The sequence below is a fragment of the Aspergillus steynii genome (genome assembly GCF_002849105.1).
Source record: "Aspergillus steynii IBT 23096 chromosome Unknown P170scaffold_6, whole genome shotgun sequence".
NCBI lineage: Eukaryota > Fungi > Ascomycota > Eurotiomycetes > Eurotiales > Aspergillaceae > Aspergillus > Aspergillus steynii.
In genome coordinates this window covers 205,195-227,382 of record NW_020194403.1, presented here as the reverse complement: position 1 = coordinate 227,382, position 22,188 = coordinate 205,195, and the positions used below count along the sequence as shown (strand labels likewise).

The 22,188-nt window shown below is 54.0% G+C and overlaps 9 protein-coding genes across 9 annotated transcripts; 5 read left to right on the top strand and 4 right to left on the bottom strand.

Annotated features, from left to right (window-relative positions):
• Nucleotides 1-1,542: 1,542 nt before the first annotated feature.
• On the top strand, nt 1,543-2,844 carry P170DRAFT_477251 (NADH:flavin oxidoreductase/NADH oxidase family protein; the record flags this gene model as incomplete). Its single annotated transcript, XM_024853432.1, has 1 exon — nt 1,543-2,844. The coding sequence occupies one exon, from the start codon at nt 1,543-1,545 to the stop codon at nt 2,842-2,844; it is 1,302 nt and encodes a 433-aa protein (XP_024701673.1).
• Nucleotides 2,845-3,303: 459 nt separating this feature from the next.
• Nucleotides 3,304-5,313, bottom strand: P170DRAFT_361960 (putative GABA permease; the record flags this gene model as incomplete). Its single annotated transcript, XM_024844492.1, has 8 exons — nt 3,304-3,792; nt 3,856-4,185; nt 4,257-4,654; nt 4,704-4,786; nt 4,836-4,925; nt 4,988-5,011; nt 5,065-5,135; nt 5,191-5,313. The coding sequence occupies 8 exons, from the start codon at nt 5,311-5,313 to the stop codon at nt 3,304-3,306; spliced, it is 1,608 nt and encodes a 535-aa protein (XP_024701672.1).
• A 950-nt stretch (nt 5,314-6,263) lies between these two features.
• Nucleotides 6,264-7,601, bottom strand: P170DRAFT_363647 (uncharacterized protein; the record flags this gene model as incomplete). The annotated part of the gene is made up of 5 exons (XM_024844592.1): nt 6,264-6,729; nt 6,784-6,926; nt 6,978-7,202; nt 7,281-7,385; nt 7,443-7,601. 5 exons carry the CDS (start codon nt 7,599-7,601, stop codon nt 6,264-6,266), a joined length of 1,098 nt encoding a protein of 365 aa, XP_024701671.1.
• A 1,866-nt stretch (nt 7,602-9,467) lies between these two features.
• P170DRAFT_411579 (ABC transporter ATP-binding protein) lies at nt 9,468-13,505 on the top strand (the record flags this gene model as incomplete). The annotated part of the gene is made up of 7 exons (XM_024846901.1): nt 9,468-9,548; nt 9,596-9,766; nt 9,817-10,418; nt 10,471-11,077; nt 11,131-11,701; nt 11,751-11,923; nt 11,970-13,505. Exons 1-7 carry the CDS (start codon nt 9,510-9,512, stop codon nt 13,503-13,505), a joined length of 3,699 nt encoding a protein of 1,232 aa, XP_024701670.1. The 5' UTR covers nt 9,468-9,509.
• Nucleotides 13,506-13,713: 208 nt separating this feature from the next.
• P170DRAFT_498170 (Zn(II)2Cys6 transcription factor domain-containing protein) lies at nt 13,714-15,774 on the bottom strand (the record flags this gene model as incomplete). Its single annotated transcript, XM_024854126.1, has 2 exons — nt 13,714-15,629; nt 15,716-15,774. 2 exons carry the CDS (start codon nt 15,772-15,774, stop codon nt 13,979-13,981), a joined length of 1,710 nt encoding a protein of 569 aa, XP_024701669.1. The 3' UTR covers nt 13,714-13,978.
• On the top strand, nt 15,675-16,459 carry P170DRAFT_214706 (uncharacterized protein). The gene has a single exon (XM_024842827.1). It carries the CDS (start codon nt 15,908-15,910, stop codon nt 16,298-16,300), a length of 393 nt encoding a protein of 130 aa, XP_024701668.1. The 5' UTR covers nt 15,675-15,907; the 3' UTR covers nt 16,301-16,459.
• A 159-nt stretch (nt 16,460-16,618) lies between these two features.
• P170DRAFT_477246 (RTA1 domain-containing protein) lies at nt 16,619-17,915 on the top strand (the record flags this gene model as incomplete). The annotated part of the gene is made up of 4 exons (XM_024853431.1): nt 16,619-16,837; nt 16,888-17,023; nt 17,084-17,475; nt 17,550-17,915. The coding sequence occupies 4 exons, from the start codon at nt 16,619-16,621 to the stop codon at nt 17,913-17,915; spliced, it is 1,113 nt and encodes a 370-aa protein (XP_024701667.1).
• Nucleotides 17,916-18,172: 257 nt separating this feature from the next.
• P170DRAFT_448281 (putative phosphoserine phosphatase) lies at nt 18,173-19,222 on the bottom strand (the record flags this gene model as incomplete). Its single annotated transcript, XM_024850953.1, has 6 exons — nt 18,173-18,297; nt 18,354-18,502; nt 18,564-18,863; nt 18,929-19,005; nt 19,061-19,074; nt 19,129-19,222. The coding sequence occupies 6 exons, from the start codon at nt 19,220-19,222 to the stop codon at nt 18,173-18,175; spliced, it is 759 nt and encodes a 252-aa protein (XP_024701666.1).
• A 1,362-nt stretch (nt 19,223-20,584) lies between these two features.
• P170DRAFT_362335 (putative class III aminotransferase) lies at nt 20,585-22,117 on the top strand (the record flags this gene model as incomplete). Its single annotated transcript, XM_024844523.1, has 3 exons — nt 20,585-20,900; nt 20,984-21,327; nt 21,410-22,117. The coding sequence occupies 3 exons, from the start codon at nt 20,585-20,587 to the stop codon at nt 22,115-22,117; spliced, it is 1,368 nt and encodes a 455-aa protein (XP_024701665.1).
• Nucleotides 22,118-22,188: the final 71 nt, after the last annotated feature.

The window sequence follows — 22,188 nt, the reverse complement described above, 5'->3', positions numbered from 1 at the left end:
AGGGAATGGAGGCAGCTTCTCCGTACGTGACATGGGCCACAGATATGATCTCCCGATTTACGATTGGCCAGCGAATCAATACTCATCTGCGACTAGATAGAGACAACTCTCTGGGTCTCCGACTCGAATCTGCGGCGTCTAAACCACCGAATCCGCTCAGGGCTGTCTGTGCTTTTGGTTTCAACCATTTGGCCAAGCAATTCGATACTCTCTCGGACGTTGAACTAAACGGCAGCGACCTTCAGTTGGCTCAGATTGCTGCCTCGGAGGGCCAGGATGAAATGCTGCACTGGCTGTTCCAGAGAAACGTGGATGTGAACACGCAGGACAGTACCGAAACGCCGCTCTGTCAGGCGGCGTCTCGGGGGCACCTTACTACGGTCAAGTTACTTGTAGAGCAAGGTGCCGATCTGGAACGGCATGAGCGGAGGCGCATGACGCCACTCACATGTGCAGTGAACAGCGGTCATCGTGAAATAGTCAAATATCTCCTCCAGGCAGGGGTCAACATAGAGGCTAAGGACAGGAATGACTGGACGCCACTTATCTGGGCTGTCTACCGGGGAAACAAGCCAATCGTCGACGTGCTTCTTAAACACGGGGCTGACTTGGAAGCCAGGGCGGACACTGGTTTTACGGCTTTTGTCCAGGCAGTGTTATACGAAGACGTGGAAATGATCAACTATCTTCTCGAACAGGGTGCCAGCATTGAGGCGGAAGACAAATATGGCCGAACCCCTCTATTCCAAGCATTAATGCGAGGCAAGCAAGCTATGGTGGAACTGCTTCTCAAGAAAGGGGCCAATACGGAAACACGACACGAAGAAGGTTGGACACCACTGACGTGGGCAGCCTTTCAGCCAAATGAGCCGATGGCCACTCTGCTTTTGCAAGCAGGGGCCGACATCGAGGCCAGGGAAGAAAACGGCTGGACACCGTTGTTCCGCGCAATTTGCCAGGGCAACGAGGGAATGGTTGAATTCCTGGTCAAGCACGGTGCCAACATCGATGCCAAAGACCAGGACGGCGAGACACCACGTTCATGGGCGAAAGTCATGTCAGAGTACGAGCTGGAGGAGTTGCTTGGCTGAGCGACGCTGTCAGGCAGACCGGACGAACGTCCTGACTCGGAGCGCACGGCACAGAGAAATTGATTTCGCTGGCCATTGCCTTCGATTCTTGGAATCAGAAAAGCGGCGGAGGGTCCCTTCGTCCGGATCTTTCTAGAAAAAGGCAATTCTCCGGCCCACAGTGAATAGTAATCATGATTAATGCAAATTATGCTCGGAATGATGTCAAATCCGTCGAATTGGCCACCGGGGAGAGTCCACCAGAGAAGAAAATGGGAGAATTGTGGATAGAAACCCACTTTTCGCATTAATAATAGGACTGTGAAGAGGATCGGCGCAGGGATGTTTGCCGCGGTCCACAAAGTCCCTGCATTTTCTAGCCAGACGTTGGGATTTAAGAGTAGAATCGACGGTCAAGCATATCAGGGACAGAGACATAGACCCGAAATCACCTACGCAAACCATATCCACGATGCCTTCCGACAGCGTTGACGTTTCGCCTTTGGGACAGCCTTTGCACTTGCCCTTCAGCAAGCGCACGGCGCCCAACCGTTTCTACAAGGCCGCCATGACGGAGCGCTTGTCCTCATGGTCTCCCACGGACCTGGCGGCTCGCGGCGTCCCGAGTCCGGAGCTGATCAATCTCTACAAGTGCTGGGGGGAGAGCGGATACGGCATGATCTCGACGGGCAACATCATGATCGCGTACGACCACCTCGAGGCGGCCGGCAACCCCGTCATCGATCTCGAGAACCCCTACCACGGCGAACGATTCGAGGCCTTCCAGCAACTGGCCACCGAGGCCAAGCGACACGGCAGTCTGGTGGTGGCCCAGGTCAGCCATCCCGGCCGCCAGGTGATCGAGCGAATCCAGCCCAACCCCGTGTCCGCCAGCGACGTCAAGCTGGAGCAAACGATGGGCATGACCTTCGGCCAGCCGCACGCCGCCACGATCGACGAGATCCAGGACATCGTGCGCCGCTGGACCCACGCTGCCGTGTACCTGCACAAGGCCGGCTACGACGGCATGCAGCTGCACGGCGCCCACGGGTATCTCCTGGCGCAATTCCTGTCCAAGACCACCAACCGTCGCACCGACCAATACGGCGGCAGCCTGGAGAACCGCGCCCGCCTGATCGCGGAGATTGCGCAGTCCGTCCGTCGCGAGCTCCCGTCGTCCACGGGGTTCATTCTCGGTATCAAGATGAACTCGGTCGAGTTCCAGGCCGACGGATTCACGGCGGAGGAGGCACGCGACGTGTGTAAGATCCTGGAGGAGAACGAATTCGACTTTGTCGAGCTGTCGGGCGGCACGTACGAGGCGTCGGCGTTCGGACCTCGCCGCGAATCGACGAAGCGGCGCGAGTCGTTCTTCCTCGACTTTGCCTCGCTCATCACGCCGGCCCTGCAGCAGACCAAGAGCTACCTCACGGGTGGTCTCCGCACAGCCGCCGGAATGGTCGAAGCATTGGAGGCGGTGGACGGCGTGGGCATCGGGCGACCGGCGACGCAAGAGCTGGACTTGCCGCGGGCGATCCTGGCGGGCACGAAGACGCGGGCGACGGAGCAGAAGTACGACCAGTACAACTTCGGACTGACGAGTGCGGTGGCGGGCACGCAGATGAAGCAGGCGGGTAAGGGCCAGGAGCCGATCGACATGAGCGACGAGACGAATGTGGCGGGATTCATGCAGCAGCTGAAGGAGTGGATGCAGCGGATGACGCAGGACGCGATGAAGGAGATGAATCTGTATGGCTTCATGGAGCTGCGCTGAGTCAGGGCTGAGTCAGGGCTGAGTCATGTGTTATGTAATCCGGTTCTGAGATCTGCCTCAGGTGTACATATTAAGCGAGCCATCCGGACTAGCGCGGCACGTGCCCCTGCGGTCTCCCATAAAAGGCGCCTCTGGCGGTCCGCCGTTTCCTTCTTTCTCTTTCTTCTCCAGCTCTCTTTGCCTTTTGGCTTAGATCAAGTGTAGTATCTGTTCTTTTCAGTTTAATCTCTGAAAGTGTTCTAAGGAACACAACATTGATTATTCTCATTTTTGGATCTCGTGGCTGGACCTCTGTGCTTGCGCATGTCTGGCCACACAGTGTCATCGGGCTCACACTACCCCCGATCGACGCGAACCTTTTCATCAATGCGGTCGGCTTGCCGGCGGGTTGGAGAAGAGTTTATGATCTTATTACATTTTCAGTCTACCTCTATGCTTTATACATTCATTCCCCTCTGTTCACTGGTTCAAGTGCACCTCCACGATCGGTCCCTCGTACACCCTCCTCGCCCGCAGAAAGTAGTACGCCAGACTCAGGAGGATCACGCCCACCGTGCCCACCACGCTGAAGTTCATGTTCTGCACCGTCACCTGGTTCTCCGGAGGCCAGAAACTGAAGAACACCGCGATGGTCATGTAGATGAGAGCGAACGTGTTCACCAAGACTCCCCAGATACCAGGCAAATGGAATGGACCCCAGACCAGTCGCGCGCCCGCTGTGTTGACCATCGTCTCGTCTCCGGGCTTCGACTTGCTGATGCCGCCCGTGACGCGTCGGTAGAGAAGCAGTCCGGCGACCACCATGTACGACAAATACAGACCCGAGATGGACATCGAGACCAGGTCGTTGAACGCGACGTCGGAGCCGATGTTGATGAGGGCCAGGAGGCAGGAGATCACCGTCGTGAGGGCGACCGAGTACGTCGGCACGGACGTACGCGCCGTCACCTGCAGTGGATCAGGTCAGTCTTCTTTGTTTATGACGGTGCAGTAGAATGCGTGTCGTCTTACCTTGCTCCAGATGCGCCACCCCGGAATCCCTCGATCGCGCGCGAACGACCAGAACTGCCGCGACGTCGACGCCAGCATGCCGACCGACGTGCTGATACCCATGGACGTGATGATGGCGCCCATCGTGGCAGTGCCAGCCACCGACCCCGTTGCCTGCAAGAAAATCCCCATAAACGGGAATCCCGTCGGGGACTCCAGCGCCGTCTCAATATCGCCGAGGCAGAAAAGCAGGGCGATGAGCATGCTGAAGCCGAGCGTGCCGTTGATGGCCACGCTGAGCATGATGGACCGAGGCACTAACACGGGCGCGTTGGCGATTTCTTCGGACATCTGTACGGCACCGTTAGTAGACGCAACGAGGCGAGGCCTTCGACTTTGAAGGAAAGAGATGGGTATCATACGTGCACTGCGGCATCTCCTCCGGCAAAGGCAAAGACGCAGCCCACCAGGCCGATGAAGAAGGACAACCCCTGCGTCGGCCATCCGCCCAGGTTCATAAACTCCGTGAACACCTCGCGGGCCGTGCCGTGGTCCGCCATGTACGTCAGGGGGATCAGGATGGCGAAGAATCCCAGGATGTGCAAAACTAAAATCAGCCCCTCGAACCGGGGGAGCACGTTTCCTCCGAAGCTGTTGATGCCGACCGAGAACACCGACACGGCCCAGAACAGCAGCGTTCCGTGCCAGGCTTGCGGTTCGTAGCTTGGGTTCGTCAGGACGATCAGGCCCTGGATCAGCGTGCCGCACAGAAAACACGACGTCGCGTAGGTCGCCTGCCATCCGATCACCGTGAGCCAGCCTACATATTGTCAGCGAAAGTTCCGAGCCAGCGAAAGAGGTACACGCACCTGTGAGGTAGCTGAAGAGTCGCATGGCCGACGGAGGCGCCAGCATGGAGCACCAGTGATACTGTCCGCCCGACGTGGGAGCCCTGGAGACGTTAGCAATTGGTCTGCAGGTCGCGAAACGCGCGCTCTTACATGGATGCCAGTTCCGATAGCACCACGAATGTCGCCGCCACGCCAGCCCAAACAAAGATAAACCCGTATACCGCCCCCGCTGGGCCGCCACTGGAACCAGGTTAGAATGCAAAGCAATGACCCCGATGGAAGGTGAGCGAAAGGGGTCGTACTTCTGGAATGCCTGCAGGAAAAGACTGTTCAGGCCGGTCAGCAAGGAGTCTCCCAAAATAACGTGCCGAGCACCTACACTGTAATGCCCTCCCAGGTGATCAATATCGTACAACTGAAGCCCAGCATGGACATCAACCCAAAATTCCGCTGCGCCAGAGTCAGTCTCGTTCGGGTCATTCAGTTGGAATCAGACACTACTTACCTTCAGGACCGGACGTTTTCCCATGCGTGCCAGCTGGATGTCGTCCATCTCCTTGCTTGAGGGGTTTCCCTCGATTTCGCGCAGACTGGCGGGCGCCATATGCTTCACCTCGTGCGACGACATGACGAAGAAACCGAGCAGTAGGCCAACAGCACCCGAATGTGAGTGTTTCAAGAACGGATGGCTGCACGACGATGCGCCAGATAAATAGAAACGAAAATTCGCAAAGAGAGGCTAAAGACAAACAGGAAGGAGCGAGAACGCAACAGAGCGAGCGAAAAAAATTAATTACCACCACCGGAAAGGGGACTACTGATCCCTGACAACCTGAGACTCTTCTAGACCAGGATAAAGGATTCCCGTGGGCGCTCACACATGGAAATGGAAATGCACTTCCTTGGCCGTGCCATCGGTTCATACCGGTTTAATATCGAATGTTTAATTAGCCCACGACACCAGCGGCCAGCCTGGCTCCTTAGTCCACGGGGAGTCCTCCATTGGTGAGGGCATGGCATGCAGCCACTCCGACGATGCGACATTGGCCACGGTTGAATCGACTAATTGGTGACCCGTTGGAGGAGAATCCCAGTCGCAGCTGCGTCCTTCGACCGTGGCAATCCAATGGGCCGCGGTTTACGAGCCCGGAATGTAACAAACTTGGACGGCGAGTCGGACAAGCAGGGGGTCAGAACTTAATCCGCCGACGACTTCAAAGAAATCCCTGGCGTCGCAGGTCGCACCAGACAGTTTCCTTACAGACCGACGAACCGGATCATTAAGCAGCTCGGAGCGCGTCCCACCCGCACGACCAAACAATGGGCCCACCGGCCAGGGTTGCCAATGATCGCCCATTATTGACGTTGCACCGCTAAGGAAGCTAATCATGCATCTGGCTCGAGGCCAAGCCGCTGGACCCTTGGGCCTGGCGATGGCTCCGGAGGCCTTTCCCTTCGCAGCGTCACTGCCGCCCCCAAACCCTAATATACTCTCGGGTTTTGCTTTGCATTGGAACAAGGAGTTGACATGCAGCGTTCAAAAGTACCGTCCTAATTAACTTCCATGCATGAAAACAGCTATTGCGAATCGCCCCCTGAACTGCGCGGCGCATCCGTCACCGTCCACGTTCGAACCTCCCGAATGATCCGCGACTGACTGGTCTGACTCTCCGCATCCCAGTCGCCTGCGCCGCCCGCCGTCGTCACCGTCGCTTGATGATGGCTGTCCTTCGCCGGCAGCGGCACCAGCTCGTGGACCTCGCTGCGACGCCGACTCCGGCTGTGCAGCGTCGCCGCGCGCGAGGCCGATTGCGATCCGTAGCCCTTCTGCGAGGTGCCGTATCGCGTCATCCCGTCGATACGCATCCCCGTCGATCGCAAGCTGTCCATGAACGGCTTGAATTGAGGCGAGCAGGCCGTGACGATGCTGAAACATTGCGCCAGCTGCGTCGAGATGGCTACGGGCCACGTATCCGAAGTAATGTTGGTAGAATTCGCCGTCTGCCGCGCGTAGATGATTTGGCACAGGATGGCGACAATTACGCTGCATCCATTAGCAGAGCTCCCACCTGTGAGTGTTTGGTTTGGGTTCACGAACAAGATGCGCAGCGCGAACACGCTGCCCAACGTCATCTTCTTCTTCACGTTCGTCTGAATGCGAGCGACCACCAGGATGGCTTGCACGATGATCCCCATGTCAGTCAAGATGTTGGACACTCCAAGATAGTCCCACCAGGCATCCTGCAGCTGCCGTTAGCTCGGGTCGGTTGTTTTGGGTCCACGGTGGCATACGATTCGAAAACATTGTCCCTCCATATAGTCCCATGTTCGCGGCGGCTTGCACTGAAAGGCGGCCGTGATGATGCCAACCAGTGCCCACAGAGAGGTCAAGACTTGTAGATAGACCGCAAAGCGTCGGTCGGATGTGGCAGGCGTCAAATCGCGAACAAAGCGAATCAGAGCCAATTTCGAGAAGCACATGCTGATGATGAATAGGATGTTGGCGGCGTATTGCGCCTGGTAACAGAGCCGTCGCTTGTCAGTAAAGGCTATCTCAACCAGGTTCAGTAAATCGGGAAACGGTCGTCGACCCACCTTCATGATATTCTGCATGCTGGAGTCAGACACAGTGTCGTAGGGTTCGCCATACCCATTTGCCGTGGCCATGGAGACCGCGATCGATTGTCCTGCGCATGATATCTGGCCCCATTAGCCCGGATTCTCCGACGTCCGGCCCCTAGGATAGAGATTGTATACCAGCGAAACCACGCTCCAGTAATCATCGGTGGTCAATTTGCGAAAGATCCACCACTTGGTGCCCAGTCGAGTCAACAAGCTGAGAACGGCCGTCACCAGCAAATACCAGGTCAGCACGTTCACCGCGGGCGTCCAGCTGTCCGGCGAGAATCTACCCATGATGGCACAGATCGAGGTCGATGGCCATGAAGAGTACTTCCGGGGAGGGATTCCGGTATTATGACCCCCCGAGAGCAGTCTGGCATGTCATCTCCGTTGGGAAACAGCCGGCTAGATTCGAACCCCCCTGTTCTGGAGGAGGAGCGCCTATTTTCCGCGCCATGGTAAGGAACCTCGGCCAGATTGGGCCAAAAGAAATGAATTGAGACGAAAGGGCCAGAGCGCGCGAGCTCCCGGCGAGCGATGGAGCCACTCCGTCAAAGGCTACCAGCCTACCAGGACTCCTTGACCGTGGCAAGAACGACAGGATCCGGCGATAATCCTTTGGCCGGCGGGACCTCGTATTGGGCCGTGCCGCAGGGGTGTCAAACTTTGATCATGATCATTATTATTAAATGCAGGCCGAGACTAGTCGGGATGATGGTGACACTTGTGCGACGTCGGTAGATTAAGCCGCCAGTCCAGAGGCTGGTCCTCTTGGCTCCGACCGATGGTTCACAATGGTGAAAGAAATTGCCATCGACGTTTCGCATTCCCCCTCAAACTCCGGACTCTGAATGCTGGTCGTGGAAGGTCAGGAATCCCCGGAATATCCGGAGTTATTCTAGTCCGTCTCGAGATCACGGGACTGTCGGCGCTCGATTGTTGATGTTTTGCTCCAGATGAAAGATAAATTATGTTTGTTCCATACTGATTGGATTTATGTATTATTATCATTATTATTATTGCTGTTTTTGTTTTGTTTTTTTGATCCAATCCGGGTGGAATACAAAGTGCTGTGATACGGAGTATATACTCGGTTATCACCACCACACCGGTGATAGGATATATATTTCGACAAACACAGCGGATTACACCCCCTGACAGTCAGAACAGCACTGATTTCGTCGCTGAAGAGATGAGAGTACATCCAAAAGACCATTAGTCATGAAAGCCAAGGAATGATGTTTTCAGGATAGGAGGACCGTGGTTCTGCGACCGGGGAGGGAGAGGGACCCGAAGTCGACACCTGAGGCATCACAGACACCCCAGGCTGCAGCAGTGTCAAGCTCAGGCAGCCACTGTGCGATCAATCAACTCTTGTCCTCTGGTCCTCTTGTCCTCTTCGTCTCCATGCGTCCCCTAGCCACTGACCACCAGCCACGAAGTCTCTCGACGCAAGCCACAATCCCGGACGCTCGTATCAGCCACCGGACTTTCGCCCCTGATTTATCCCCTCATCGACGTTGGGACAAAATGCGACCGTGCGATTGTCTCGCTTCGCTAGAGACGATGCAGCCTGAGCCATTCGGCAAGCGCCGGCGAATGGCGCCGGGTCTGACCTTATCGGGACACCGGGTGAAGATGATGATTCGCTGGGATTGGGACGGTGACACAGTGAGACGGTGAGACAGGAAGTGGCTAATGCGCCGATGACGAGTCCACCATGTTTCGTTCAGGGCACATGTCGCGCACGCCCGGGGCTTTCCGATGCGCGTCTTTAACCCCGTTGGGAGAATGAGTGGCATCGCGATCGGCAGGGTCTCCATGCACGATGGAAGATGGAAGGCTGAAGACTCGAACTGTTGCCTTTGAATACGAGCTCCTGAGTCACCATCGTCTCGGCCCCCGCGTGACCCGGCCATCCTCAAATAAAGGTCCATGGCGCGCAACGTTCCCCCGAGGCTGAACAGGCTCGATTGTCTGTCGCCGTCATTCATCTGATAAGATTATGAATTCATCTGCTCGGCCGGAAGGGGACGAGAGTCCCGATCAAGCCGGGAAGAAGGACGGAGATGACCCCGTGGAGGGGCCTTCGCTTGCGAACTACGGGGTATGTCATATAGCAACATGGCCTGACTACGTCGATTCCCCTGACGCAGACAGAGAATCCTGTCCTATGGAGCTCGGCATGGCGGAATCTTCGCCATGATAGCCGGCCTGATCTGTGCCATGGGCTCGGGAGTCGTAAGTCGTCATATCCCCAGGTCGGATCTCAAACACTGATCCTCCAGGCACTCCCATTGATGAATATCGTCTTTGGGCAACTCGTCGGCGACTTCAACGATTATTTCATTCCCGGAAAGGAAATGAGCGAGGACACTTTCAAGTCTACGGTCAACAAAAACAGTCTCTACATCTTGTACCTGTTCATCGGGAAGTTTGTCTTGACTTACATCGCCATGGTAGTTTGGTCCACCCGACTACGATGGAGTTTGCTCATGAGTGCATCTAGTTTTGCTTCCGGTTGATCAGTCTCCAGGCTTCGGCTACCCTGCGCTTGGAATACACCACCTCTCTCTTTTCGCAGCCCCTGAGCGCCCTGGATGAGATCTCCTCCGGCACCGTTACACACGCCATCACGTCGCTGTCCAACCAGATTCAGCAGAGTATCTCGGACAAACTTGCCACACTGTTCCAAGCGATAGCCCTTCTTATCGCAGCCTACGCTATTGCCTTTCGCTATTCATGGGCTCTGACCCTCGTGGTCAGCTCGGCGATTCTGTTTGTCGTCATCGGGTTCAGTATCACCGTGCCGTTTATCATCAAGGCACAGGCTCATGTGGATCAGGCGGATGCAAAGCATGCCTCCATTGCCGCCGACGTGCTGAGCTCGATTCGGACCGTACTATCTCTGAGTGCCGAGAGACCGCTTTCTGCAAAATATTCCTCCTGGATCGCCGAGGCACGGAAACGGGGAAAACGCCTGACTTTGGTCTCCGGTATTCACCTGGGATTGTTAATGCTGGCGTTGTATTCTAGCTACGCTCTCGCCTTCTGGTTTGGCCTGAAGTTGTTCCGAGAAGGCCATATTGATAACATCAATACGGTGATCACGTAGGCCGCGATGACTGCCTGTGCTGTGAGAATCGGAGCTAATACGTGCCAGTGTTTTCTTTTCGGTTCTGATCGTGGTGTCAATCATCGGAAATATCGCAAGCCCGATCATGGTTATTGGGAAAGCCACGAGTGCCTCCGGTCCGTTCTTTGACATGATCGACGCCCAGCCGCCATCCACTGCGGGACGGCGAGACCCGGAAGTCTCCAGCCACGCAGATATCGTCTTTCGCGACGTGACCTTCGCCTATCCAACACGTCCCGGAGTCCAGGTTCTGAAGGACTTTTCTGCACGCTTTGAACGTGGCAAGACTACGGCGCTGGTGGGCCCGTCGGGTTCCGGAAAAAGCACGGTGGTTGGTTTGATCGAGAGATGGTACCAGGTTCAGAAGGAGACCGCTACCGAGAAAGACGGCAGTTGCGGCGAGATTGAGGTTGATGGCCACAATTTGAATGATCTGGATCTCCGGTGGTGGAGAAGCGAGATCGGACTGGTCCAGCAGGAACCGTTCCTTTTCAACGACACGGTCTTGAACAACGTCGCGTTGGGATTAATCGGTTCCCGCTGGGAGAACGCCGAGGAAGGCGTGAAGAAAGATCTGATTACTCAAGCCTGTATTGAAGTCTTCGCGGATGAATTCATTCAGCGACTGCCTTTGGTAAATGGACCGACTTTGGAATCAATTATGAACAGACTGACTAACATCGCCAGGGATATGAAACGCTAGTCGGCGAGGGGGGTATCACCCTGAGTGGTGGCCAACGTCAGCGTCTCGCCATCGCTCGCAGTATCGTCAGCCAACCTCCTATCCTGATCCTCGATGAAGCGACCAGCTCTATTGATGTTCGCGGGGAAAAGATCGTGCAGGCAGCCCTGGACCGGGTCTCGAAAGATCGCACCACGATCATGATAGCCCATCGCTTGTCGACCGTGAGACGGGCGGATCGAATTATTGTTATGAAAGATGGGACAAAGATGGAGGAAGGGACCCACCAGGACCTACTTGCCCATGATGGCGTTTATAGCGGCTTGGTTCACGCGCAGCAGCTGGGTACACTGTCGCTCGACTCAGACGAGCAAGAAGAATTGCCTACAACGCTGACATCCAACCTCAAAACAACCGGCTTGGTCGGCCTGACCGAGAAGGAAACTGCAGAGAATCAACATCCCGAGAAAAAGCAGAAGATGAAAGGACTCAGGAGCTTCCTGAAAGTTGGGTCGGAGCAGCGCGCCTCTTGGCCGCTATTTGTTTTGATTTTGATTGCGGCAATGGCAGCAGGATGTATGCCGATTTCTCCCACCCTAACTACCTTTTCGCTGACTGTTTTCAGCTGGTTTTGCGCTGCAAAGTTGGCTTTTTGCACGCCTCATTGAAGTCTTTCAATTCACGGGACAGAAACTAGTCGATGCTGCGAACTTTTGGGCCTTGATGTTTTTCATCCTGGCCCTGGCCATGTCGGGATTTTACTTTATCCTCGGAGTAGGAGCAAACTCCACCTCAGTGGTAGGTTCCTCTGAATATTGACTTACAACAGAGCTAATTGCACTAGAACATTGCGTCTGTATACCGCACAGAGTATTTTGTCAATATGCTTGCCAAACCTGTTTCATGGTATGACAGCGATGAAAACGCGTCGGGCTCTTTAATATCCCGCCTTTCCACAGACCCTAAACAACTACAGGAGCTGTTTGGCGTCAATGGCGTCTTCCCGCTGGTATCGATCTTCAATGTCATAGGGTGCATAGCTGTCTCCTTCACCTTTGGGCCCAAACTGGCGGCTGTGGCCTTTTTTGCCGCCCTGCCTTTTCTATTCATGGCCGCGTACTCGCGAATTCGCTATGAAATGAAGTTTGAAGAACTGAATGCTGCTGTCTATGAGGATAGCTCTCGTTTCGCGACTGAGGCCGTCCGTGCTTTCCGGACAGTTAGCGCACTGACTATGGAAGAATCTATCATCAAGCGGTATTCCGACATGCTCAATGTACAGCGACGGAAGGCGATGCGAAAAGCGACCTACTCCACCCTGATCTTCGCGTTTTCCGAGAGCGTAGAGCTGGCCGTTATGGCGCTGACATTTTGGTACGGTGGCCAATTACTCGCGTCTCGGGAGTACGATATGGTGTCCTTCTTTGTTGTTTATATCGCCATCATTCAAGGTGGCCAAACCGCCGGTCAATTCTTCAGTTTTGGGCCCAACATGGCGCAGGCATCGGCCTCGGCGAACCGCATTCTGGGCTCCCGGGCGCCGGTTCCCAGCGAGGCCGAACTCTCCAAGGAACCTTTGTCATTAACGAAGGAGAACTCTCGCGCCGATATCCAATTCAAAAACGTGTCATTTCGATACCCGTCGCGAGATACGCCAACGTTCATGGATCTCAACTTGAGCATCGAATCAGGCCAGTTTGTGGCCTTTGTCGGGCCCTCCGGGTGCGGGAAGTCCACGATGATTTCTTTGCTCGAACGGTTTTACGACGCAACCCGCGGGAAGGTTGAATTCGGGGGGCGAGACGTTTGCGAGATCGAACTTTCCTCCTACCGAATGTCCCTTTCCTTGGTCAGCCAAGAGCCGAAACTCTTTGACGGCACAATCCGTGACAACCTCATTCTCGGCCTCGATCGCCCCGAGGGAACGATTGAGTCGGATATGATTCAAGCCTGTCAAGACGCCGAAATCCATGATTTCATTATCTCTCTTCCGGACGGATATTCAACGGAACTGGGCGTCAACGCCCAAACGGCCCTCAGCGGCGGGCAAAAGCAACGACTTTGTATTGCTCGCGCCCTGATGCGCAAGCCCTTGCTCCTTCTGCTCGACGAAGCTACCTCCAGTCTGGATTCGCAGTCCGAGCGATTAGTGCAGAATGCGATGGAGCGGTTGGCGGGCAAACGCAGCATGACGATCATTGCCGTGGCTCATCGGCTGGCAACGATCCAGAATGCGGATGTGATATTTGTCTTTGGCGAGGAAGAGACTGGCAAGGGGTCGCGCATTGTTGAGAGAGGAACTCATGCGGACCTTCTGCGTCAGAAAGGCGCATATTGGCAGATGGTAAGAACTAATCTTTTCCATCTTTTACTCCGATGAAGAATAACGTTACTAATTGATGTGTTTAGTGCCAAGCACAAGCGTTGGATCAGTAGGGTTTTCAAGACCCATACGCCGTTATGAATTCACGACCTATGTACACTATCTTATGCCCAGCTCCTTTTCAGTCATTGTATATTAGATAGAAACAGATCTTCTCCTCTCCAACCAGTCGGGTGCAACAAAGCAAGCCCCAGTAAATATGATGTGCATGGATGGCAGCCAGTCAAGGCAAGTTCCCGCTTAACGCAGCCAGAACAAATGGTATTTGGATCACAATTTGGCCGTTAATCATTCCCAGTCTTTGAAATCGTTTCAACTCCCACCCAAGAGAACTCCTTAGGAAAACAAAGGAAAAAGATGAAAAAAGGAAAGAAACTATTAAAAAAAGAAAAGAGAAAGAGGAAATAAGAGAAAATGGAGAAAAACAAGAAGAACAAGAGAGAAAGAAGAAAGAAAGAGCAGCCTCCTACTCACCAGGTTAAAGTCTCCTCCAGCAGCTTCGAATCACTGCCCATGTACTTCACCTGCACCATTCTGCCATCGCCAAAGCTACTGGAGATGGTTGTGATGCGCGCACGAATGGGCAAATCCGCTGGTTCATACGGCGCTCCCTCGGGAATCCCGGCCATAGTTTCTTCAATTCTGGCGACTTTGGAGGCCAACTCGGCAAACAAAACCGAGTCCCAGAGACCTTCACGGCGTCGGCAGCGCATCATCAAGTCTCTGGCGCGGTATCGGGTCTTTGAGTCACGACAGGCTGTGGCGACGATCCAAAGCGGCGGGAGTATGCCTTGCGCCACGGAGAATGTGCATGGCGAGGGCATATTGTGGGTAAGGAGTATGTGCTGGTGGGAGCTGAGTGTCGGCTGCGCCTGCATTGGGAGCGACGAAAGGCTGGCAGCTGCTGTTGGCGACGGGCTTCTCTTGCGCATCTCTGGCGTCGCCGAGATGTTCACGACTTCCTCGGCCAGCGACACCACCGTTGCCAGATCCGAAGTGAATCGATCCCAGCCGGTCTCTACAAGCGGCAGTTCCATCTTCAACACTACGTGCACCAGCGTCTTCCACATCTTCAGACTCACAGCCAGTCGTCGGCTGGTGGCATCCATGGCTTCCAGCGGGTGGTGCTCGAAGTATCTTTCCAGCGCAGCGGACCATTCCATGATTTCGCTTTGCGTTTCCTCGTAATCGGCGATGACTGACTCGGGAATCTCGGTTGCCTCGCCATCCTTGACTATATCTGCGTGGCCTGCTGGTCCGGACTTCGTCATCAATCGCAGCAGACGGTTGTAGAACAAGCGGAAGTTATCGCTCAGATCATCCAGGGTGCAGTCTCGTGAAGAGTCCACGGGAGGGAGATTGGACGGCTTGAGCGCAGCGGGATGCAGTTGGTCTATGGAGGTGAGTTCGTCGTCGAGCTCAAGCATTTGGCTTTCCAGGTAGGAAAACATCGATCGGATGACGTCCGCCGGAAGAAGGGTTTTCTTTTGCACGGCCTGACATTGGAGTTCTTGCTGCTTCATGATGCGCAGTCCCGACGCAACGTGTCGCAGGGCCACCTTGAAATGACCCTGTAGACTCTCAAAGCAGTAGAACAGCACGCACATGGTCAGGATCACGTCGACCGACCCGTTCGCCAGCCCCCCGGACATCTGTGCTAGCCCTTGTCGAATGGCGGTGTTGTACTGACGCAGGGCTAGCTGAGTTCCTTGCATGCGGGTGTCGGGGTACCGGGTCTGCTCGAACAGAAACGCACGATGCAACGAGCCCAGGGCCATGGCTGCCAATCGAATACTGGAATCATGGTAGGCCGATCGAAGCAGAAACGCCCCTGCTTTGGAACCGAAGCACAAGGTGGTCTGCAGGTGGAAGAATTCCAAGGACTGGTACTCATCCGCACGGAGAGGTCGGTCCCAGGAGGGGAAAACGCTCATCTGGACCGGGCGATCCACTATCGGGGTATGGTGTATGATGCGGATCTCATTACTACAGGCCACTGGCAGCTGGCCAGTGCTGGAAGACTGCGGTGGCGCCGAAGGAGCGTAGCCGTCGCATGTACGACCAGTCGAGCGGCATCTACGGCAGCTGGGTTTCTCTTCGTCGCATTTTACACGTCGAATCCTGCGGACGCTCGGTTAATCCTGGGCCCCAATCAAGAGCCAGCAGAAGGAACGGTAAAAAAAGAAAAGAAATCGGTGGAGACTGACTTGCAAGTAATGCACCCGGTCCGAGACCTGATTCGCACGATCGGGGTGGTTTGGGCCATGTCTCTCGTCTCTCTTCCTCGAGCCCCGTGTCCGAATTCAGAAGTATACTGTCATGGAGGGAAGCGGGAAACTCAGTTCACGGGGGAAATGGCGTGAGATAGAGGATGTGACCACTTGGCCGCCTAGCGCTCGATGCCTCTATACTGGACTCGGTTGGCGTCTGCGAGCCGGCCATTCATGACGCCGTCCGCGCTCTCCACCTTGGGGGCCAAGAACATCTCAACTTTAGTTTATTCAAGCAATTTGCTGCTGGGAGGGGCGCCTGCGAAACGCGCATTGGCTCACTCGTCTGCGCTATTGCGGATGGCTCGGGATGCCCTCGCGCGGTGTCCGTCCGTTCTCAGGGTCCTTCGTGGATCCTTTGGGCAATCCTTGCTCGTATTTGCTCGGCTCCTGACTAGATCTAACTACGTCTGGCCTGGGAAAAGACGATGCCTGCCGGTAGGGCTTGGGTCAGCCTCTGTGAAGGATCAATTGTGGAATTTCGAATTTGATGCTGCGAGGCTTAGCAAGGTGCCAGACTAAGGAATGGCTATCTGGAGTGGATGAGCTTTTGTTATTCTTCAGGATCAGAATCGTCATCAAAGCCACCAAGGCCGACACGTTTTTCTTTTTTTATCCCCGTTAAGCGTCTGCCTGGGACAGAGGGCCAGAACCCTGTAGGCTCGTACTCAGGGATCATGTATAAAACCCTCACATCCAAGCCTGTTAACCATGACAATGTGAATGAAAGTCATTCTCAATAAAAGAATGTTTATATGTTAATTTATTGCCTTTTACACACCTCCTATCTTATCTTGTTTTTCATCTTATTCTTTTAGGCACAGCTCTAAAAGCGTCATCATGAGTACTACCACGGTATCGCCGACGACAGCCAGCCCCTTGAGCACTGCTATCCCCACTTGCACAACACCCAAGCCTGGGAAAAACGGCTATCTACCTCCAGAGGCGTGCGATGTGATACTCTACTATGTGCCGTCCTTTGGTGCTGCTGTCTTCTTTTGCGTTCTATACGGGTTGTTGATGATTGCGCACATAGTGCAAGGCTTCATGTATAAGAAGGTACGATTGTCACGTAAAGTGCAAGACCTCCGCGCTCATCAATCTTGTAGAGATATACGTGGGTTATCGTGATGGGAGCACTCTGGGAATTACTCGCCTTCGTTTTCCGCTCGCTTCAAACGCGCCAACAGAATAACGAAAGTTGGGCTACGGCACACACCGTTCTGTTCCTGCTGGCTCCTCTGTGTACGCCTGTCTCATCCCGCTTACTCCGCGAGGAACCATGGCTAATTTCTTGCAATATAGGGATCAATGCATTCCTCTACATGACTATCGGTCGCCTGATCTACTTCTTGATCCCCGATAAGCGCCTCGGAGGTATCACCGCGAAGCGATATGGACAGTTATTTGTCTGGTTAGATATTGTGGCATTTATTGTTCAGGCCGTCGGCGCCATAATGACGACCGACACGCAGGCTAGCAATGCTGAGACTATGCACGGCGTGCATATCTACATGGGTGGAATCGGGTTGCAGGAGCTGTTCATTCTTATCTTCAGCGGCCTGGCTATCCATCTGCATCGTCGCATGATAGTCATGGAGCGCATTGGACAGCTGGATGACGAGAAGTTACATCGTGGACGGATGCCGTGGCGGTGGTTGTTTTATGCGATGTACACCGCGCTTGGGATGATCACTGTGAGTGTTTCCATGAAAAGGAATTGATGATAGAATCGATTATGAAGTTGCCGTACTGAACTTCTTCCCTCCAGATTCGAATTATCTTCCGTCTCGCTCAATACGCCGATGGCACAAACCCCAACAACCCCGTCCTGACACACGAGTGGTACGAGTACGTCTGGGATGCTGCCCCGTTGTTCATTGCCATCGTGCTGATGAACATCTTCCACCCCGGGTGCGTGCTGCAGGGACCGGACTCGGAGTTCCCCAAGTTAAGCCGGAAGGAGAAGAAGCAAATTAAGCGAGAGAAGAAGGAGGCAAAGAAGACGCTGAAGGAGTCCAGGAAGAAGGCGAAGCTAGGAAATGGAATTGAGTTTGAGCAGCTAAGGAGACAAGAAGAGGGAGGAATGGGCTATTCTGATGGGAGTTATGACGCCGTGAACTCGGATTCGCGATGATCATTGAAAACGCAAAAGCTAGAATGCGATATACAACGGGGCTGGCCTTCTGATGTTATTACGGCGTCATATAATACTTCTAAATAAGGGACTTCGTCTTCATAGCGATTATGTTAACTACTGTTCTGCGCATGTACCACCATGGACACTAGCTGAAGAAAAGTATAGTAGTCAAAAATTGCTTGGATTGAGAACTGGACTGAAGGCAAAATTAAAACACTGGTAAAAGGGAGTCACAAATATTTGTCCATCGCGTTTCAGTTCTTGAGACGGTCATTTCGCAGGCCGCCCTCATTGATATCTTGCACAGCAGCTCGAATAGAAGCCCAATTATTGAACGGAACAAATGGCATTTTGCGTTCGGCGCAGTATCGCGCTAGATCTAGTGTTGTTAGTGATTCTGGGTCCACCAAAGCAGTGTGAATCCAAACAACTCACCGAGTCCTTGCTTTGCAAAGAGAATATGAGATCCAGAAGCAGCCGACAAGTCCGACACTCCGTCTCCAGCAAACATGAGGATCGGCCGGATCCCCTCCGGAAGGGAGGCGTATGGCGTGATGGCCCGGGATTTATCGTGACCATACTGACTGTCTCATACTCAGCATGCCTGACTGGGGTAAGATTGATCGGGGGGAACCAATGGAGTACCTTTCATCACGATATTTTATTTGCCAGCCGCCGGCCTCGTCGATCAGCTTGCCCTCGCGTGCTTCCACGTCGTTGGCAATGACAAAAATGTTGCCAGATTCGTCGCCCAAAGCATTCTGCAGCAGGGCCTTGATAATCGGGGTCATGCCCGAGGACAGCACCACGATGGGAACGTTGTTATCGCTGGCCCAATGGTAGAATTCGACGAAATAGGGGTCGAACTTTATGTTCCTTTGCAGTATGCGAACGCATTCATCGAAGGGAAGCGGGACGCTGTCCAGCATGACTTTGAAGGCATCTCTGATTGTAGATCGTTTTTGATTAGAGAGCATGCCTTATTGAGCAACAGCCAGATAAACACATACCTGAAAGCGAGCTTGCCCTTTAGAACGTCGAGCTCGAGGGCTCGCCGTTTTTCAATGCCGAATCCAAGATTGTCGACCTTCGCAATGGAGAGTTAGCAAAATCCGACCACGGCGTTGTGATAGAGAAGATACCAGATGGTCATTGCCTAGATAATTTTAGCAAAGGCTCAAGAGAGTCATGAGGAGTGGAGGGCTCATACTATCTTCTAATGTTATTGTGCCATCAAAATCAGTGAAGAAGATGATGTTGGGGTCGCCTGCGATGTAGGGCAACTCGACGCACTGAGAGCCCATCTTGCCGTGAAATCACAATGGCCGTAAGAGTGGGTGAAAGAAAATCAAAAGGTTCTTTCTCCGGTGTCACTCCAAAAGGAATGAAGTCTTGAGAGAAATATTCGCTAAAATTTCCATGACTACGGCGTGGTCGAGGATATTCAGGATGTTCAGGTGAAGTGAAGGGATGCTCTGTCCGGAAACAGCACCCGCCGGTTGCATGGATGACACGGCGCAAGGCCCGGCTCGACAGCAGTCAAATGACAGGAATGGGGAGTCCCAGATCCCTGTCCGATGGTCTCATTCCTCGGGAATGGTGTGTAACGTTACGGAAGCAAGGGATGGACACCACGAATGCAGATCCCTGGCTTGCACGGGTTGGCTTGGACTCAAGGTATGGGTGGCTACAGCTGAACCAAGACAAATAAAAGACATATTTTTTGGTTGCGTTAGGGAAAAATGCCTCGCTGAGACAGGTTAGATTGAGATCTCAAGAGAGCTTCTTGCTAGAGAGCTCTAGGAACGAGGCAGTGGAGAAATAAATCACTGAAACAACCAGAGCGTGGACGGAAGCGGCCCACGCAATTTCGCCATCATTCGCGTGCTCAGGATGTGTTAATGGATGAAAATGGGAAGCTTTGCGCAGACCCCCAAACCACCTCACTGTATAGAATTTACTTTGTCCTGTCATTTAATACAGTCTAGCATGAAGATTTAATATGACAGGCAGGTGTCAAGCTTTTGCTCGCAAGGCGCACAGACTTTGGGGCCCACCAGAGAATGATATGATGCCTTCGAAAGGAAAGGTAATTGGTTACCAGAGAGATCTTTAACAGCTGCAATAGGAAAACTGTTACTCACGACGCATCCGGAGAAGGTAACCGGAGCATCTTTAGTCAACCACCGGCGAAGATGATCAGCCACAATGCGCGGTTATTCCACGGTAGACCCACCGTTACACCGACCTCCCGTCAACCGTAGACCTGCTTTCCAAGTCCGGCTGTCCCATCGGAGGTGGGTAAGCTGGAGGGGTAAGCTGGAGGGTCTATACCTGTCGTTGCCTGCCGTAGCTTGTCGATACCGCAATCGGTATGAGTATATCCAGGATGCTAGTCCATCGCAATCGACGATGGATGGTGTCTCGGATTACGCGGATGATGACTCCTGGAAGTGACTCTTGACCCAGAGTTTTGTTTTCGTCTGTGATGTCTATGCAGCTACGTTACCGTTACATGGTTGAGGAACCTAATCAATATCCATTACACACAATGACATGAAGACAAAATCATATAAAGTGCAGCAGGGAAAGGGGCGTCCCTGTCCGCGTCCTTTGAACATCTCACACCTACAAACACCCCGACCTTCCTTCTCATCACATCCACTATGGGTTCCGTAGAAGAGCCAGCCTACCTCTACAAGGATGTTTCCCAAAGTCCCGCAGGGTCAATGGTCACCTCGGCCCGGGGCATGTACCTTACACTCGAGAATGGCCAGGAATTACTGGACGCTACCTGCGGAGCTGCCGTGTCCGCCATTGGCCATGGTCATGAGCGTGTCAAGAAAGCCATCATCTCGCAGCTGAACCAGGTCGAGTACTGCCACCCGGGCTATTTCCCCAATTCTCCCGCGGTGCAGCTGGCAGAGTATCTGGTCCAGTCGACCGAGGGTCGCATGTCTCGTGCCTGCATCCTTGGATCTGGTGGGTGCCCATGTCTCCTTTCCCCTTTGCGTCAACGAGAGCTTGTCTTGTGTGATATATGACTAACGTCATGATGTACGAAGGATCCGAGGCCGTCGAGTCGGCCATGAAGCTGGCTCAGCAGTACTGGACGGAACTCACGCCGAACTCCCCTCGCACGCGTTTCATCGCCAGAAAGGGATCCTGGCACGGGTGTACTCTGGGTGCTTTGTCCTTGGGCGACTTCAAGCCCCGGAAAGCTCCGTTCGGCAACATCCTGCACAGTAATGTGTCGCACGTCTCCGCATGTGACCCCTACCATGGCCTCCGCGAAGGAGAAACCATCCCTGCGTACGTGGATCGTTTGAAGCAGGAGCTGGAAGACGAATTCCAGCGCGTCGGCCCTGCGAAAGTCGCTGCTTTCTTCCTAGAGCCAGTTGTGGGAACGGTGCGTATCTTCACAACCCGGGAAGGTAGCATATTTATGTCATGAGAAACGTTTTGGCTGATAAATACTACTACCTCTTTAGGCTCTTGGATGCGTGGCTGCTCTTCCCGGATACCTTCAAGCCATGAGAGAAGTGTGCGACCGTCATGGCGCCCTCCTGATCTTCGACGAAGTGATGTGCGGCATGGGCCGTACCGGCACCCTGCACGCCTGGCAACAGGACGGGGTTGCTCCGGATATCGAGATCGTCGGCAAGGGTCTTGGAGCTGGTTATGGTCCCATTTCGGCCGTCCTGATCAACGATCGAGTCATCAACGGCTTCAAAGCCGGTAGCGGCTATTTCCTGCACGGGCAGACCTACATGTCCCACCCCTTGGGCTGCGCTGCTGCGCTAGAAGTCCAGCGCATTGTCAAGGAGGACAGTCTTGTGGAGAACGCCCAGAAAATGGGAGACTACCTTGGCGGACAGCTGAAGCTTCACCTCGGTAACCACCCGTATGTCGGAGACGTCCGAGGACGTGGTCTCTTCTGGGCGGTTGAATTCGTGGGCGATAAGCAGACCAAGGCCTTTTTGGATCCTAAGCTCGCCCTCAGCAAGCGTCTCCAGGTCAAAGGCATGCAGAAGGGCTACGACATCTGCATGTTCGTGGCCAATGGAGCGGCCGATGGGTGGAATGGTGACCATTTCTTGCTGTCTCCTCCGTACAATGTGACCAAAGAGGATGTAGATGAGATCGTTCGCCGAGTCGTCAAGGTCATCGACAGTGTCTTTGAGGATCTAGCCCTCTAAGACAACACTGAGATAGTCTAATTATGGACCCAAGGAGTTATGGATAGGAAGCAGCGGGTATTTTGTCAGGG

Coding starts and splice junctions, on each gene's coding strand:
- P170DRAFT_214706 (XM_024842827.1), top strand. CDS start 15,908: ATGCCTCTATACTGGACTCGGTTGGCGTCTGCGAGCCGGCCATTCATG.